General features: G+C 41.0%; 1 protein-coding gene across 16 annotated transcripts in view; it reads left to right on the top strand.

The window, feature by feature from the left end:
• The window catches only part of SMAD9 (SMAD family member 9), a 75,466-nt gene extending 57,265 nt beyond the window's left edge, over positions 1–18,201 (top strand). For 14 of the 16 annotated variants that reach the window (XM_072797336.1, XM_072797348.1, XM_072797340.1 and 11 more), the window contains 4 exons: positions 449–559; positions 2,088–2,309; positions 9,149–9,405; positions 14,736–18,201. In XM_072797336.1, the coding sequence (XP_072653437.1) occupies positions 449–559; positions 2,088–2,309; positions 9,149–9,405; positions 14,736–14,879 (734 nt within the window). In that variant the 3' untranslated portion in view covers positions 14,880–18,201. The remainder of the gene's footprint in view (positions 1–448; positions 560–2,087; positions 2,310–9,148; positions 9,406–14,735) is intronic. The other 2 variants (XM_072797349.1, XM_072797350.1) reach the window with 1 other exon arrangement.
• The last annotated feature ends 264 nt before the right edge of the window (positions 18,202–18,465 follow it).

The raw sequence follows: 18,465 nt of genomic DNA on the forward strand, positions 1-18,465 counted from the left end.
GGGGGCATATTTAGAACATCTCAGAGACAGAGCATCTCTGTGGCCATTGTACAATCCATAGCAATAGAGGAATCAAAAAATTAAGCTGACTTCAAAGAAGATTTAGCTTTCTGTTTTGAAAGCCAGACAAACAGACGCCTGTGCTGTTGAGAAAGCTAGAATAGCTCCTCGATTTGAAAATCTTATCATGCAGGTCATTGGAACTTAGATAACTCATAAGTCAGAGGGAAAAACTAATCAACCATTGAGTGAGGATGTCAGGATAACCAGTTTCTTCTGTGTGACACTCACAAAGTCACTGCAGAATAGCCTTATTACATTACAGGCCTCTCTTGAACAATAACACTATCCACCCAGCCCAGTAGTTTCACAGCAAGAAAGGTTGGATCTGACTCTCTTCGTGTAGTTTATCAGTTTGACATGCCTCTGTTTTACTGCTTTCTTTTAGTTGACACACCACCCCTGCCTTATCATGCCACAGGAGCCCCAGGGACCCAGAATGGCCAGCCAGTAGATGCCACAACTGATAGTCATTTAGTGCTGTCAGTGTCTAAAAGAGGTAAATTTGTAGATGAACAGCTAGCTCAGTGTAGCAGCTTTTGAAGTGCATCTCCCATTACCCCAAACAAAACAAATTAAAAAAATAAAACAAAAGGTAGCCAGCCTGCTATTTCACATGTGTTTGAAGGGGCACATAGCATGGCTTTGCATTTTAACTTTGGCATTCCTCAGCACCATAGAGTGAATGTTTATCATCCTGGTTACTAGAATAAGTTATTTTTTAATTTCAACCTCAATGTTTAGATACTTGTAGTTCTTGATGTCTAGTACAGAAATAGGTATTTAAGTTAGAAATTTTGTCCAGTTGTGTTTATACTATAGTTTTGTGGTGCTGTCTTTGATTTAGCTTAGAGGGGTGCTCTTAGAAATATATGCAAACATATAAGTAGGGTTTCTACAGAATTTTACCTGTTTCTTTAAATAGGCTAGATAAATAAATACTGCTCAGTTTTAACGTTCACATACACCGCAAGGCGATCTTATGTAAATGCAGATTTTGATTCCTTGGATCTAGGGTGGGATCCAAGAATCTGCATTCCTCACAAGCTTCCGGGTGATGCAGGGGCTACCCTTCCAGGAACCACATTGAATAGAGAGGGTCTAACGGAACTTATGATTTAAAGTCTGCCAGGGTGAAGTCTTTTATAAGTAAAGTTCCTTTTGTAAATCAAATGATAACCCTCTAATTTATGTTTCACAAGTTTCTGTTTTAGTGCACATAGGAACACACTCTAGATATAAGAATTACTAGGATATTCAAAGAAAAGAGAGTTAGTATAATCAATAAAAAGAGAAAGAGTGTGCATGGCAAAGAAAGAATTCTGAACTTTGGTTACTGGCAACTTACTTAGCTTTGAAAAATCGAGGTGAAAATTAGGATTTCCATTAGGAAATGGAAATCCATTAGGATTTCCTAATGGCAGATACAGCTGTCTTGAAAAATGTTTTATGCCACATACATACTCCATATGTATATAGTGGAGAATGGGAGTCTACATAGAAGTTTTTCCCTTTGTTTAATAATTTAAAGTCCTATCCAGTGCTTTTGATTTGGCTTTTATCATACATAAACTTTTACTTTTCATCCTTAGTTTGTTAGAAAATGGTACATACTCTTGTCACAGCGACTCCTGTTTGGTACAGTGACAGTAATATGCCATCTTTCACATGTAGAGAGGAAGATGACATGCCACCTTCCTTGGAGCTGTCTCCTTTAGGGGTGGTGGAATCTATGCTGATCTGTTCATATCATTGTTTGTCAGACCCCCTCAATACTAAGTATGATCACAAGTGCTCTAAGCATGGCAGAGTCACAGCACCGTGGCCTCTATGCCTCATGTGTATGCCACAAGTGTGTTAACCAGATGAGCTAACTGCACATAGCTTCCATCAAGTGACAGGTTTGAAAAGATCACAGAGAGCATCCTTGTCTGGTTAACAGCATTAATATAAGCATCCAGGTGGGATCGTGAGATGGGAAGCCCCGCATGATGGTAGTGATGTGCTATCGGCTCTCTTTCTTTCAGACTTTCGACCAGTTTGCTATGAGGAACCTCAGCACTGGTGCTCGGTTGCCTACTATGAACTGAACAACCGAGTTGGGGAGACGTTCCAGGCATCCTCCCGAAGTGTGCTTATAGATGGATTCACAGACCCTTCAAATAACAGGAACAGATTCTGCCTTGGACTTCTTTCTAACGTAAACAGAAACTCAACAATAGAAAACACCAGGAGACACATAGGAAAGGGTAAAAACAAATACATAATTCCTTTCTATATTCTTCTGAACTAAAACGTGGGGAGAGAAACCAGCCACGTATTGGCTGCATAACCTAGAAGGATGGTCGCAGACCTGCAGAGAGCATATAGGCTTTCAGGGTCTTGGTCTTCCTGCTTCTGGGGTCAGCATAGCGTCTTCTGGAGGGTGGCGTAGGATGAGTATTATGAAAACAAACCAGATGATAAATATGAAAGCAGGATGAAATTATTAAATAGAAGTATCATGAATGACTTTCAAATTGCCTTAAAGATGCTAAATAAGATAACTTCAGAAGAAGAATTCTGGCTGGGTATATATATCAGGTAAAGTGACCTTTGGAGACATAGAAGCTGGGTAGTGAAAATCATGACTTATTTCTGAATGGAAACCTCTGATAGTAATTTGCTTCTCCTGTGGTCAGACATTATTAGGAAGCCAGATGGGCATAGGCCTCACTGAGGTCTGACCAATGAAGCTTTGAATCCTGTCTCATCAGCGTGACCAACAGTAATAAATCCCAGCTGAGTGTGAGGCCTCATTGTTGATCTTTAAATCATTTTCTTTATATTAGAGTAATTGGTAGTGTCTGATACCTGGTTGTCCACTCTTATGTCAGATGACTGTGGTGGAATCATCGGTGTACAGAACCTTTAGAGTCATTTTATCTTTTCTCTCCCCATCCAGCCCTTCGACCACCTCAGGAAGATAGCTGCAAATCTTTTCTTTCTTTTTTTTAAAATGATTTTATTTATTTATTCATGAGAGAGACAGAGAAAGGCAGAGACATAGGCAGAGGGAGAAGCAGACTCCCTGCGGGGAGCCCAATGTGGGACTCGATCCCAGGACCTGAGCTGACGGCAGATGCTCAACCACTGAGCCACTCAGGTGGCCCTGCAAACCTTTTATTTCAAATTTCCAGGGGAGATTCATTGTTGCACTTGGTAATACATTCTAATATTCTTCCTAAAATACCTCTTAAATGTCTCCTTTGGTAGGAGACCTACCAGCCATTGATTGGTGTTGACTCTACTGGTGATATTTCTGTTTATTTTTATCCTATATTTTTCCATAGTGACTTTGAAGTAGCTTATAGGAAACCTTTGCAGTGAAATGATAAATGAGAAATACAAAATCAGAAATTGGGGGTTGGGGGGAGCAGGGAAGGAGAATACAACTGAAGGTCAGCTTTGTGGTTGTGATAAAAATTTTGCTCTCCACATCGTTCTGCGTTTGGACTTCTGCTGATGCCACTTGATCCAAAGATGGAATTCAAATATGAAGAGTATTGAATGCCTTCTGGGAATCTTTCTGCAGGTAGCTTGTTGAAAGTGCTGCTGCTGAGTACATGGGGAGTGGAGGTTCTGCATTACTGGCCGAGAGCTAATCCCCAAGTTAAGAAACCATAGGAACAACAAGGGCTAGGATTTGACGGCCCTTCGTGAAAACCCTGAGGTCCACCTAAGTGCGCACTGGATGGAAGGGCACTCCACCCCCGTGTGGTCCCCAAGGCAAAGTCACAGTTTTCTCAGAAAGCTGTTTTGGAAGTGCTTTAATTTGGAAAAAAAAATTTTAGGGGAGCTTACAAGCCATACCATAAAGCATGGCAAAAAAAAAAAAAAAAAGTTGGCTTAGAATATTTTTTTTTAAGATTTTATTTATTTGACACAGAGAAAGAGAGAGAATGTGCACAAGTAGGGGGAGTGGCAGAGGGAGAGGGAGAAGCAGACTACCCGCTAAGCAGGGAGCCTAATGTGGGGCTAGATCCCAGGACCCAGGGATCATGACCCAAACTAAAGGCAGACATTTAGCCGACTGAACTACCCAGGCGCCCGGCTTAGAATTTTTTTTAAATTTTTATTTATTTATGATAGTCACACAGAGAGAGAGAGAGGCAGAGACACAGGCAGAGGGAGAAGCAGGCTCCATGCACCGGGAGCCCGATGTAGGATTCAATCCCGGGTCTCCAGGATCGCGCCCTGGGCCAAAGGCAGGCGCCAAACCGCTGCGCCACCCAGGGATCCCCGGCTTAGAATATTTTTAAAGGAAGACCTATCAGTCTTTTATGAGATCAAGGGACTGACCTTGGATCATTTGGTTCTGAGCAGCATGGCTTCCTGGAACACCTGCCTGAATAAGTTTGCAGCAAAATGCCCTCCTAGATGAGTGAATAAGTTAACTTGTTCTTGGAGTTAATTAATTGAGACACTTAGAAGCCTGTCTGGTATACTATAAGAACAGCAGGGGAGCCAGGGTGAGTGGAATAAAATGAGTAAGGGAATGGGAAAGTCTAGAAGAGAAGACAAGACCAGATCATGGGAGTTTACAGATCTGAATGTTCCATTTAAAAGGATCCCCTGGCTATTACAATAAAATTAAATTGTTAGTAGGGGAAGGGTGAAAGGTTTAAAACACACCCATGAAAGAGAAGACTGAGGGGCACCTGGGTGGCTCAGTGGTTGAGCGTCTGCCTTTGGCTCAGGTCATGATCCCAGGGTCCTGGGATTGAGTCCCCATTCGGGCTCCCTGCGAGGAGCCTGCTTCTCCCTCTGCCTGTGTTTCGGCCTCTCTTTCTGTATCTTTCATGAATCAATAAATTAAAAATCTTAAAAAAAAAAAAAAAGAAAGAAGACTGAAAGGTATATATAACATGTTAGCTTTGATTATTTCTGGTCTGTGCACTGTGACTGAGTTTAAGTCTCTGAATTTTCTCTGTATTTTTCTTTTTTTTAAAGATTTTTATTTATTTATTCATAGAGACAGAGAGAGAGGCAGAGACACAGGCAGAGGGAGAAGCAGGCATCATACAGAGAACCCGATGTGGGACTTGATCCAGGGTCTCCAGGATCACGCCCTGGGCTGCAGGCAGTGCTAAACCGCTGCGCCACCGGGGCTGCCCTTCTCTGTATTTTCTAAATTCTCTGTAGTGGGCTTTCTTGCTCATGTGAGGGTGGGAGAGGGATGGGACGTGGTCTGTAAGGACAGGCCGGGATTGCTGTAGCTGTGCTGAGAGAGAAGTATCACGGTGCAGCCCGGCCCAGGAGAGCAGCTGAGCATGAGGACTGAGGCAGGCTGTTGAGTGTAGTCAATTGGACCCAAACCTGTTTGTTCATCATATTGTCCAAACAGACTTAAAGTTTTCAGATTCAGATTTAGGGGACTGACCTTGCCACCAGCCCAGAGATGGCTTTGTGTGAATGAATTAGGAGTCCCTTTCTCTAGAGAAGTTACTGCCATCTTCTGGAGAAGCTTCATAACGATGATAGAAATCTTGGAAGGCTGAAGTACATCCCGAAGTCTTGCAGTGCACAGCTGCAGGCACCATCCTGTGGAGGCCCTGTCCTCTGAACCAAAGCCCTGGCATGGATCTGGAAGTCAGTGCTTTTATGTTGTTGCTTTTTTGATCACACATTAAAACATTTTTTAAAAAAGATTGTATTTATTTATTCATGAGAGAAACACAGAGAGAGGCAGAAACACAGGCAGAGGGAGAAGCAGGCTCCATGCAGGGAGCCCGACATGGGACTCGATCTCAGGTCTCCAGGATCACACCCTGGGCTGAAGGCGGCACTAAACTGCTGAGCCACCCGGGCTACCCAAAACATTTTTTAATTTGGAAAATTTTAGCCATATACAGAAGTAGACAGAATCACGTAATGACTATTCATATCACCAACTCCAGCTTCAGTGATGATTCACGTTCTGTGCATTCTTTTTCCTCTGTGCCTCCACAAGATTTTTTGCATGAGTGTTTTAAAGTAAATCTTAGACTTCATATCCTTTCTTCATAGATTTAAGTATGTATATAGCTACATAAGGAATTTCTAAAAGTACCGTTATTATACCCAGAAATACACACTTTCTTAAAGCTCTTGATGATTCCAGTTATTCAGCCAGGTTTTTAAAATGGTATGCAGAAGACAGAGCACCAAAGGCAGGGGGAAGGTCAGTTACAAACCTATAATGAGGGTTTGAGTTTGTGCCAGTCAGTTTGGGGTTATCCTAAGGGGAATGAAGAGGCATTGGAGTCTCTGAGCAGGACAGTGGGGTAATGAGATTGACTTGCTGTGCTGGTATTTGCCCATCCCTCCCAGTCAGCAGAGGACCCACGTGCATTTCTAACACTCTTGGACTCCGACTTTCTCTTTCCCCTGTTAGGGTCCAGAGCCGCAGAACTGGCTCTCCAAACTAAGCAACCCACATTCTTCCCAGTGTTTCCTGTCATTTCTCTGTCTTTCAAGTCTATAGGAGAGGACCAAAGGGGACCACGCTTGCTTCCTTACTTAGCAGATCCAAATCAAACTGACAATGTCTCTGGTCCTAAGTAACCTCATCCCTCATCCCATAAAACGTGAGCAGCATTCACCACCAATGGGAAGGCCAGATATAGAGGGATGCAGCCCAAGAGATATGAGAAGGGCTTGCCTGAGGACCACACTGCCCCGGTCCTCTCTGGCATCTCAGGAAGCACTTTCTTTGGACATCCTTATTGCTCATTGTTCTCTATGGAGATTTTGAATCTAAAATACAAGTCCTTTAAAGCCACTGTTTTTGGCCTATCAAGTGGATGTAAATTAAATCATTTACCTACTTGCCTTCTTTAGATGCCAAAGCCCAGTCTCCTTCACCCTGGGGTTCAATTCCACCCTCGTCTTGCTGTTCTGAGCCAACTCAGGCCTCTGGGTGCTCATCCTGTTCGCTCTGCCCTCTCTCTTCACTCAGAACACCAAACTACTGCCTGCCGGCCCCTGCTCTTCTTTGCTTTCCTTACACTGCCAACTGTGCTGTGGTTGTGGATAACACTTCAACAGGATTGAAAATCATCCTCGGAGTAAAGACCAGAGTCAGATAACAAAAATCCTATCCATTCTCCTTAGTAGGTTCTAGGAGGTTTATAAATTTGAAAGTCATTCAGTTCAAATACATACTGAACCCTTGGCAATCTCATTCTCTTGACTCCCTTCCTGGCTCACCCTCTTTTGAAAAACCACAACCACTGCAGAGGCAGGCCTTCCCTGGGAGCTCGCAGAGCCTGGCAAAGGAGGTCTGCTTGTGTTTGCCCCTGCCTCCCCCCCACCACGTCCCTGCAGCCAGGTGACTACGGCCTAGCCCAAGAGGACCATCATCACGACTACTCCTCACAGCTGGGGCCCTGGGTGCCAGACCCCAGGCTATTCAGGGAGAGTGAGAAGGGACACGAGAAAAAAGAGGAATCTGAAAGCTAAGGAAAAAAAGAGGAGGGAGGCCCGTCCAGAGTAGGTGGTGAAAGGGGAACCTGGGACTGAGCATCACGTGCTGGGCTTTTAGCTTTGTGACTCCTGAGCGGTTTCTTCAGCCATGTGGCTGGAATACGGAGTGCTGAGAACCATTCGTTTCTTAAATTGTGTTAAGGCAGAGGAGATGGGAAAAGGAAACAATATGCTGGGAGGCAGTCAGAGCTAATGCCTAGTCGCTACAAGTGCCCCTTAGAACCTGAGCAGCTGGCCAGCTCTGGTTTCCTACATGCACAGTTCTGCAGGACCCCTTGGAGGTCTGTAAATTCTGTTATTGAAAAATGAGTATTTGCAGTTTGAGGAGATCCAAAACACATCACTCGAAGTATATTCTGGATTATTTCTGTGAACCCCTTGTGACCACATGGTGATTGTGTTTATAGTCACGTTCACACATGATGCTGGAGAATTTTGTTTCTGCAGAAAGGTTAACTGTGGAGTTTTCCTCTACTGAGGAAAACTGTGCTGGTATTTAATATTCACGAGGCTAGAACTAGTGAAAATTGTGCTGGTATTTAATATTTACTAGGCTAGAATTTCTTCATTTTATCTATTCCCAGTCCCTTGCCATAGTGCATGTTAGGTCTTAAACCCAGACACTTGGAGGAAGAGAATCAACTCAGATTTAATCTGGAATGAAAATTAGTGTGGGCAGCACTAATCTCAGGATGGTGTTTTGCTTTTTAAGTCCCAGAGGGTGAGATGCTACATTTTGATTGTGAGTCTTTACAGCTAAAACGGTGGCAAGAATTTTGTTGTTCATAAGTAAAATACAGGCATTATTTCTGTTATCTATCATAGTAGGGGGCAAGTTTTTAAATGGAATTAATCTCTTTAAGGTACTTGTTAAGAGGAATGGATTCATAATTGTTAAAATAAAATGTAAACTGCATTTATTGTTTCCTCTGAAGCAGGTTTAGTGTATGCACTCCAGTGACATTTCCATGATACTATTGGTGCCCAATTTTTATTTTTTTATTGATACACATACTTGAAGGACTCTGTGATGTTTTCTGAATTGTGTATTTACTTTGCATCTAATATTATGAGAGCCTTTTTTTAATTTTTATTTATTTATTTATGATAGTCACACACACACAGAGAGAGAGAGAGAGAGAGAGAGAGGCAGAGACACAGGCAGAGGGAGAAGCTGGCTCCCCTGGGGAAGCCTGATGCGGAACTCGATCCCAGGACCCTGGGATCACGACCTGAGCTAAAGGCAGATGCTCACACTGAGCCACCCAGGCCCTCCGAGAGCCTACTTTTAGAGTGAATTAACAGGAATTCAAGAGTGATGGAAGGAGTGGCACACAAGAGCCTTGGCAACCATTGTAAACATGGGTTACAGTTCACTTTTAAATGGACTCATGGGAAAAAACTCAACAGACTGAAATTAGAACAAGTTGGCATGTAGATCACTTCTTACCATGATTGGTGATATTAAAATTAACTTCCCAGTAATCAGTCACACACCTTGAGGTCGCAATGACAAGGGAATGGTGTTAACCTAAAACTAAATACGGTGCTGGTGCTTGAGGATCCTGTTTGTACCTCGTAGGTGTGCATTTGTACTACGTTGGGGGAGAGGTGTACGCCGAGTGTGTGAGTGACAGCAGCATCTTTGTGCAGAGCCGGAACTGCAACTATCAGCATGGCTTCCACCCAGCCACTGTGTGCAAGATCCCCAGTGGCTGCAGTCTGAAGATCTTCAACAACCAGCTCTTCGCACAGCTGCTCGCTCAGTCAGTTCACCACGGATTCGAAGTCGTGTATGAGTTAACCAAGATGTGCACTATCCGCATGAGCTTTGTTAAGGTAAGGAGTGCTTGCTTTCAGATATTAAGACAGAAAGTGTAAAAAACAAAATAAGACGAACCAAAAAGCATTCTTTGGGTGATGTGGCAGCTATACAGCCAGTATAAGTAGGCAACAGGGTGTTTTTCTTATTGTTGTTTTGGGATTTTCCTTTGGAACTCCATAGTTGTTTTTGGGAAGAGCTCCTCCGTGAGGGTCAGCTCTCTTGTTTAGCAGTTACAAAAACACTCTTAAACATTTCACTTTTGAAGAAATAACCAGTTAAGGTAGTAATCTGATTTTTTTATGCAGAAGATAAAGTGACAATGATAATTTTATAGGATTTCATGCCACAGAGGCTTTTTTTTAATCTCTCACATTGTTAAGAGCACTGTTGTCTCTTAATAAATGTGGCTAAATTTATCTGAATTAAAACATTGCCCTTTCTCTTAGCAAGCATACAGGCTGACAGAGAGATAATATTTATAAATAAGCTACAAAATAGACAGTAGTGGCTCTAATACAATGTAGTGTACATTAAGTGCTGTTATGAGGCACAAACAAATTGGGATAGAAATATTAGGGTGAGTGTGATTAACTCTGAGAGACTAGTAGATGTTCTCTTTATGAATATTTGTTGAATTTCTCAAATTAGATCTTACTGACGTGGATCTTAAGGCTTTGGAGAACTGAGGAAGTTAGTGGGAAAGACAACCAACTGGATTTGCATGCTGAAGTCTTTGGCTGTTTTATCTCTTGCAAAGCACTTGCAGATAATTCTAATATTTGAATATCTGAGTTTATTTATCAAACTATCTGGTTACATGTGACAGTTTTCACATTGTCGCATATCCATCCAAGAAGTCAGTATGGCTTGTTCTGGGTTGTTTTTTTTTTGTTTGTTTGTTTTTTTAAACACATTTTTTTTTTAATTTATTTATGATAGTCACAGAGAGAGAGAGAGAGAGAGGCAGAGACACAGGCAGAGGGAGAAGCAGGCTCCATGCACTGGGAGCCCGATGTGGGATTCGATCCCGGGTCTCCAGGATCACGCCCTGGGCCAAAGGCAGGCGCCAAACCGCTGCACCACCCAGGGATCCCTTCTGGGTTGTTTTCAATGTAAGATTTATTAATCCTTTGAAATTACCATGAAAAATAATTGTCCTGGGATCCCTGGGTGGCGCAGCGGTTTGGCGCCTGCCTTTGGCCCAGGGCGCGATCCTGGAGACCCGGGATCGAATCCCACGTCGGGCTCCCGGTGCATGGAGCCTGCTTCTCCCTCTGCCTATGTCTCTGCCTCTCTCTCTCTCTCTCTCTCTCTCTGTGACTATCATAAGTAAATTTTTTAAAAAATTAAAAAAAATAATTGTCCTATTTTTCTATACTCTTATTTTTTTCTTAAAGATTTATTTATTCGTGAGAGACACACAGAGAGAGAGAAGCAGAGACACAGGTAGAGGAAGAAGCAGGCTTCGTGCAGGGAGCCCCATGCGGGACTTGATCCCCAGACTCCAGGATCACGCCCTGGGCCAAAGGCAGGCGCTAAACTGCGGAGCCACCCAGGGATCCCCTATACTCTTATTTTTATTGTATTTCTAATTCTAGTAATTATTGTAAAAATAGCAATCAAGAATATAGTTTCCAACTTAAAAATGGCTTTTTGAAACCATTTCTTTCATGATGACAAAGCAGCTTTACTCAAATTTACTGTTAGGCTTTAAAAGCATTTTTATATTGTAAAGCAATTAGCAAATACTTAGAAATCATTTTAAATGTTCTGATGCTTTGCAGCCAGCAGAGGGCATTGAATTGCCATTAATGAACAATCATTTGATTCAACAGTTATTTTTTCCAGGTCCATGTTTTTAAAATGAGGATGAAATGCCAATACATCAGAAGTAATTATTTCACTGTCATATAACCCAGCATATATGATTGCCCTAAGATCAGCTAGATCTATTTCATAAAGCTATATAATTTACAGAAAACACAACTGATTAGTTTAAAAGAAATTTAAAAGTTCTCATCACGGAGGAAAAAATGTGTAAGTATATGAGGTGATAGAAGTTAACTAAACGTATTGTGGTGATCATCTTGCAATGTATGCATATATCCACTCATTATGTGTACACCTAAAACTAACACAGTGTCTATCAATATATCTCAACTAAACCAGGGCTGGTGGGGGGAGGCAGTACAAATAAAAATAATGTAAAATATCTCATTAGTAATATCATATCAATTATGTATTGATATAATATTTTAGATATATCGAATTGAATAAAATACATTACTAAAATTAAAAAAGAAATTACAAGACTAAACACTGGTGGCTACGACTGAGGGGTGATGGACTAGATCATCTTTAAGGCATCTTTTAGCTTTGATTTTTAACTGAGTCTAGGACTCAGTCAATAAGATACTATTGAGCACCTACCATGTGTCACACCAGGCACCATTCTAGACATTGAGGTACATCAGTGATCAGTCAACATCTCTGCCCTAATGGAATCAATATTCCAGGAGGGAGAGACAGATGTTAAACAACAGCTATAACAAAGAACGTGAATGGAAAGAGAAACTTAGAGCAGGCTGTGGGGAATTAGAGTGCTGGGGGAGGGGTAGGTTGCAAGTTTTAAAACGATGGGCAGAGTGGGCCTCAGGGACTTGAAGGAGACAAGGGAGTTAAGTCATAAGAGTATCTGGAGGGGAAGCAGTAGGTGCAGAGGGAAGGGCAAACAATACTGCAAGAGCATACCCTTGACATTTGTAAGAGCAGGGTGGCCAGGGTCCCTGGAGTGTGAGCCAGGGAGCTGAGAGTGGGGGTGGAGGGTGAGATTCACCACAAGGATTTCGGCTTTTACTCTAACAAAATGGGGAGCACCTGCAGGGATTTGAGCAGAGAATTTCATGATCTGACTCATTTTTAAAGGATCACTGTAGCTGCTACATGGATTGCAGGTATTATGCAGGCAAGGAGGAAAGCAGAGAAACCAGCTAGAAGGCCATTGCAGTGTACAGATGAGAGATAATGGTTGCTCCCACTAGGAGCGTTCTTACAGAAGTTGTAAGAAGGGGAGCGATTCTGAGTTGTGCAGGTTATTCCATGTGGGGTATAAGAAAGGAGTGAGAGAGATGAAGTTACCTCCACCTGGGATGGAGAAAATGCAGGTGGGTCAGGTATAGATAGAAGATTAAGACTTCAGTCTTAGAATAACTTTGTGATGTCCAACACACATCCAAGTCGAGATGCTGAGCAGTTAGATGTACGAGTCTGGATTTAGGGAGAGAGAAGGACTGGGCTGACGATGTCAATTTAGAAATTGTCAGCATCTGCACAGTATTTATCTGTGAGCTGGGGTGGAATTGCCAACAGTTTGAGTTTAACAGAGAAGATCAGGGGTTCTAGGACGGAGCCCTAGGACACTTCAACCTTAAAAGATGGGGGAAAAGAGAAAACTGGCAAAGAACACTGAGAAAAAGTAACCAATGCAGAAGTAAAACTTAGAAAGTTAGGTGCTCGTTAAACCAAAAGAAGGAAGTATGGTGAGGAGAGGGGATGGACTAAATCACATACTGCCCAAGTAACACGAAGACTGAGAGAGTGGATCATTAGTTTTAGCATATAGAGGTCACTTTTTATCTTAGCAGGAATAGTTTTGTTAAAGGCTGGGGTTGAAATGCTGATCAAAATGGAATTAAGAAGGAATGGAAGGAGAGGAATTGATACAGCCTGTTTGGACAACTCGTTTGAGAGTTTTTGCTAGAAAAGGGGTCAAAGATATAGGGCAGTAAGTAGTGGGAGTGTTAGAGCCAAAAGAAGTATTTTGAAGATGAGAGATATTTCAGCATGTTCCTATGTTGATGAGAATGATCCAGCAGAAAAAAAAATATTGTAGGAGAGAGTGGGGAGATTTGCTGGAATTATGTCCTTGGGAAGGCAGTTGAGTCTTATGCACCACTAGATGGACTGGCTTATTTGGAAGCACAGATAATCTGTAGTGAGAAGTAAAAAAGGCTGAGTGTTTTGGTGCAGATGCTATAGAAACTCTTCTGATTGCTTCATGCTTCGTTAAAATAAGATGAAAATTGAGAGGGAGGCAAATCATAAGAGACACTGAACTTTAAAAACAAACAGGTTGCTAGAGGGGAGGTGGGTGGGGGAATGGGGTAACTGGGTGATGGGCATTAAGGAGGGCACGCAATGTGATGAGCATTGGCTGTTATATGCAACTGATGAATCACTAAATTCTACCCCTGAAACTGATAATACACAATATGTTAACTAAATTGAATTCAAATAAAGTTTAAAAATAAATATTATCATTCACAAACAGACTGGGGAGTAGGTGTTAGAGGTTTTAGGGAAAAGGAGCAGGAGTGAGCAGTCATTTGGGGCATGGGGGGGGTAGTTGGAGAGCACAGGGACTGGGGGAGTGTCGTTCAATTGCAGGTGGCATCAGAGGTGCCCTTGAGGCTTGCAGTCACGAATGTAAGGTATCATCAGGCAGCATGGTTGTGTTGAGATCCAATTTTTTCTGTACTACTGATAATCACTGTTCCCAATAACAGTGATTTGTGATCTCTCTTCATTTTTCTAAAAGATTTTATTTATTTATTCATGAGAGGCACACAGAGAGAGGCAGAGACATAGGCAGAGGATGGAGAAGCAGGCTCCCTGCGGGGAGCCTAGTGCAGGACTCCATTCCAGGACTCTGGGATTACACCCTGAGCCAAAGGCAGACGCTCAACCACTGAGCCACCCAGGCATCCCTGTCTCTTCATCTTTAAAGTAATTTGTCACTGATGTATAATAGAGAAAAAAGATAGACAATTTTTTTTATTTTTATAGCCTCTCCTATGAATGGTAATAAAAGTGAGCCAGAAAGAGATAGAGAAGAAACAAGTTTTGTTAACCAACCCTGAATAATCAAAAGCACCCTCACTCTGTCTTTACGCCTTTCAGATCCAGTCACTGGTCTGTAGTGAGCATCTGTTTTGTGTAAAACACTGTCTTCAGCAGTAAGGGGTTGAACATAAGGTCAGGCTCCTTTCCTTGTAGAAGAGAAAAATGATTTGCCAGTGTTTCTGATGTGATTAGAGACCAGACCATCTTTATGTCCATGTATTTAGCTGTGAGCCCAGAGGGAATCTTCTGATTTGGACTCATCTTAGGATGTCTCAATGCAAAAATTGTCCTGTACTTACAGGAGGGCAGAGTGCATGCCCTCTCAGATTTCAGGAGCTGCTCTGGTGCATGGGCTCTGTGTGCACTGATGCTTGGCTCACATCTCTGGAGGTTGACAGGAAAGTCAGACACCATCACTCTAGGCTCTGTTCTTCCTTTTCAGGGCTGGGGAGCGGAGTATCATCGCCAGGATGTCACAAGCACCCCCTGCTGGATTGAGATTCATCTTCACGGACCACTGCAGTGGTTGGACAAAGTTCTCACTCAGATGGGTTCTCCACATAACCCGATTTCTTCAGTGTCTTAACAGCCCGTTATGTCTTAATCTACATTTCTATAGAATAGATGCTATTGCAGGCAGTGGCTTATACCATTTCAGATTTGCAACTAACAGAAGTTTCTAAGTACATATGTAAATACATATAATATATACTGTTCATATTTTTATCACCAGTTTTTTTGTGCTAGAATTTTTAGTTAACCTGGTGCCAGTACAACGTGATTAGAAAAGGCAACTGTGTCAATAGAATTTGAAAAATGTTGGCAGAATAAAAGGCAGCATTAGTCAGCCATGTCATTATAAGGCATGTTGTGTGGCCTACCAGAAAAATATCAAAACTGTTTATTGCAGATCAGGGTACTAGCAGCACTAAAGCAAGTAACACTTCTGGATAAAAGAAAGCAACCAAACCCATATCACTTAAACAATCTCACTTTCAGTGCTATTGGCAAGAAGGGGAAAAAACCCAAGCTTGTAAAATCAATTATGTAAGATGAGTCACATAAATTATTTTATTTCTCAAGTTGAAATACCTATAGCTGGACTATTGTGCTAATATTAATGGTACATTTAAGATAAATTTAAACTGTGATTGGAAAAGAGACTGTGAAGCTGGGAGTCAATGTTGTTTCAAGATCTGCCACTATAAAAAAAAAGAGTCTAATACATGGGAAGATTCATATGAAAATAACATGAAATGAGGTATATTCTCAAATTACAAAATAAGACCAGAACATAGTCCAAGAATCACCCAGGGAGACACTTGCTTTCCACGTAGGAGAACCAGGGCCCTGCTTTCCTGGTTCTTCCAGTCAGGCAGTCTGGCAGACTTCTGAGTCTGCACAGGGAGCTGGAGGACCGTGTGCGTAATTTCTGGATGGGGACGAAGCAGTAAAATAAGACGGTTGGACAAAAGCATCCTATGTTTATTCACACCTTCTCACATTCCCATTAAAAGACTTTATGAAGCAAGGGCACATTTCCCCTACATGTTGGCACATACTATTTACAGATGACTAAAACCGTGGTGAAGCCTTGAGAAAATCTGGACACATTGCTGGGGTCAAATGTAGGAGTTATTTAACTTAGTGTCTCGGTCTGCTGAGCACATCTGGTAGCCTCTTATAAAGCTGAAGCCTCATACCTGGAAATAACTTCCCAAATGAAATAATAATTTCATAACCCCTAGAATTTCTGGGGAACAGTGGTACTGAAGAGTGGGACATTTAAATAAATAAATATATATGCATATATATACATATATATATATACGTATTAAAAACCTGTTCTTATTTACTCTTGGATGATAAGAGAGGAGAGGAACATTCCCCACATTTCTAGGTACTTTTACATATAAATATATATTTATATATATATAATTTTATATATATATATAAAATCCCTACCCACTAAACACTGCACTGCTTCGAGAAATATTTCACACCCTCTCGAAAATGTATAGCTTAAGAAGGTAATTATACTTATAACAGATGGTACTTCAGTAATCCAAGAGGTTTCTTCATTTATGCATCCTATCTCCGCTCTTTTTAGCATTAGTGCACACAGTAGTTGCTTCTCATTAAATTGTATTCAAGGTAGAAATGATCCTGTGAAAAAGATATATTTGCGTGAGCTCCTACGGTTGCCTCTTGTAAGGACTAGTGTTATCTAATAGAAACTTTCCTATATGCAATAGAAAATAGTACAGCCTACATTAAAACTAGGTGGTCCGTTTAGTGTTTAGAAAATCCTGTAGTCCATTGGTTCATCAACTATGTACTGTGCCCCTATATGGCGGGGAACAGTGTTAGGTACTGTGGAATCAAGTGTAAACCAGAGACAGTCCCAGATTCTGGAGAGTCTGTTAGTAAACCTGTTAGTAAACATCTTCATGTTTCAGAACTTTTCATACAAAGCCAAACCTACGATCTTTATTTTTGCTTGAAAAAAATATAACTGATTTCTTAATTGTCTGTATTTTGAAACTTACTTCCCTTCTCTTCTCAGCAATCAGGTAAGGGATGAAGTCTTCCTCGGATAGACGCTACTTTTCTTCAGTGCTTCAAAGTTGTTTGTTTTCTCCCCTTACTCCCTTATTTTCCAATTTTTGCCCATTTCCCCTTTTCTTGGAAAAGGCATAAATATGGTGAGTCTTCCTCATATGAGTACAGGTCTGTGAGAATATCAAGGACACATGGTTTTTGCTCCAGAGACCTAACATAGCTTTCTTGATCTCTTCACAAATGCTCAAATTTCTGACAACCTTATACCTTTGCAGAATTAATTGTAACTGATTAGTTATAAATTACATTAAAAAAATAAACAAACCTGATGTTCATGCAGGTTTGGGAAACCAAGACAAAATATTCCAGCAAGCCTGTGTTACTCCTTTGAAAAACAAATGATTAAAGTGGTACATTTGCATCATCACCAGTCCCATCTCACAAAAAGTCCACATTAGGCTACAGTGAAATTCAAAAAAGTTAACCGTTCAGTCACCGTAACTAGTCACATTCTCTTCAGCCTTTTAACATTTTTGCTGGCAAGAATTGTCCAAAGTTGTAATGCAGCGTTTGCCTTCAGACTTCTACATTTGCTCATTTAGCATTCATTCCTTGAGATGGACAATCAAAAAAAATGTAATAACATTCTTTTATAGGATAACTAGCAAAGTGGACATGCTAAGCCATTTAAAGGCACCAACAATGCCAAACATTTTTAAGACTGCCATGGACAAGGGTTGTGCAATAGAGAATGACGTTTTGGCCTGCTCTTAACCCCAGAACATTTGTTGTGTTGTTCTTTCCTGTTTAAAAACTGAGATGTGAGAAGTTTGTTTTAAACGATATTTTACTATCTGCCAGTGCTTTGGAACTATAAAGATGTCACTTGTTTTTGTTTTTTTACATTCAGTATAAATCAGGAAAATTGAACAACATAGCACTAGCACTTAGAATCCCCCCTTTCATTGTCTTCTAAGGGATTAGAAGCAATAACAAAGGGATTAGAAGCAACACAAACAGCATTTTGTAAATATAACCTGCTAGAATTTAAACACCTGCTTAACTTTGAATATGTCCTGAATATCTGGTATATATATTCAACAACTAAAGCAAAATATAACATGCATTCCAAATTTGTCTTCCCCTGTTATGATTTAGCAGTTGAACTGTATGACAAGGCTAGAGGATCCTGGCACATGTTCAAATTAATGTAACACAAACCAACAAAAAAGGAACTATTTTCGAGTCAAGTAATGCTTTTGATGATCATATCTAGGCTTCAGTTATCCTTCAGATGCACTTATATACTGTTATATGATTGTTTATAATAAACAATACTGTACCTATATAGTTTCTGGTTCATTTTTCCCTACAAACATCATAGAAGCGTCACTGCATATGGGTCCTTAAGATGATCTTAAACCATCTTACTTTGAAAATGAGATATTTTTAAAATCCAACATGCTATAGAGAAATTAGGTAATGGTTTTAAATTAAACATCTTGGCATCCCTGGCATTAAATATAGAATCTTGAAGATACTTTGTGGTAATTTTAGAGGATATGCATAGAAGCTTTTTTTTCCTGGATAGTGGCAAATATTAAGTGATA

This window comes from Canis lupus, chromosome 24, assembly GCF_048164855.1.
Source record: "Canis lupus baileyi chromosome 24, mCanLup2.hap1, whole genome shotgun sequence".
Lineage (NCBI taxonomy): Eukaryota > Metazoa > Chordata > Mammalia > Carnivora > Canidae > Canis > Canis lupus.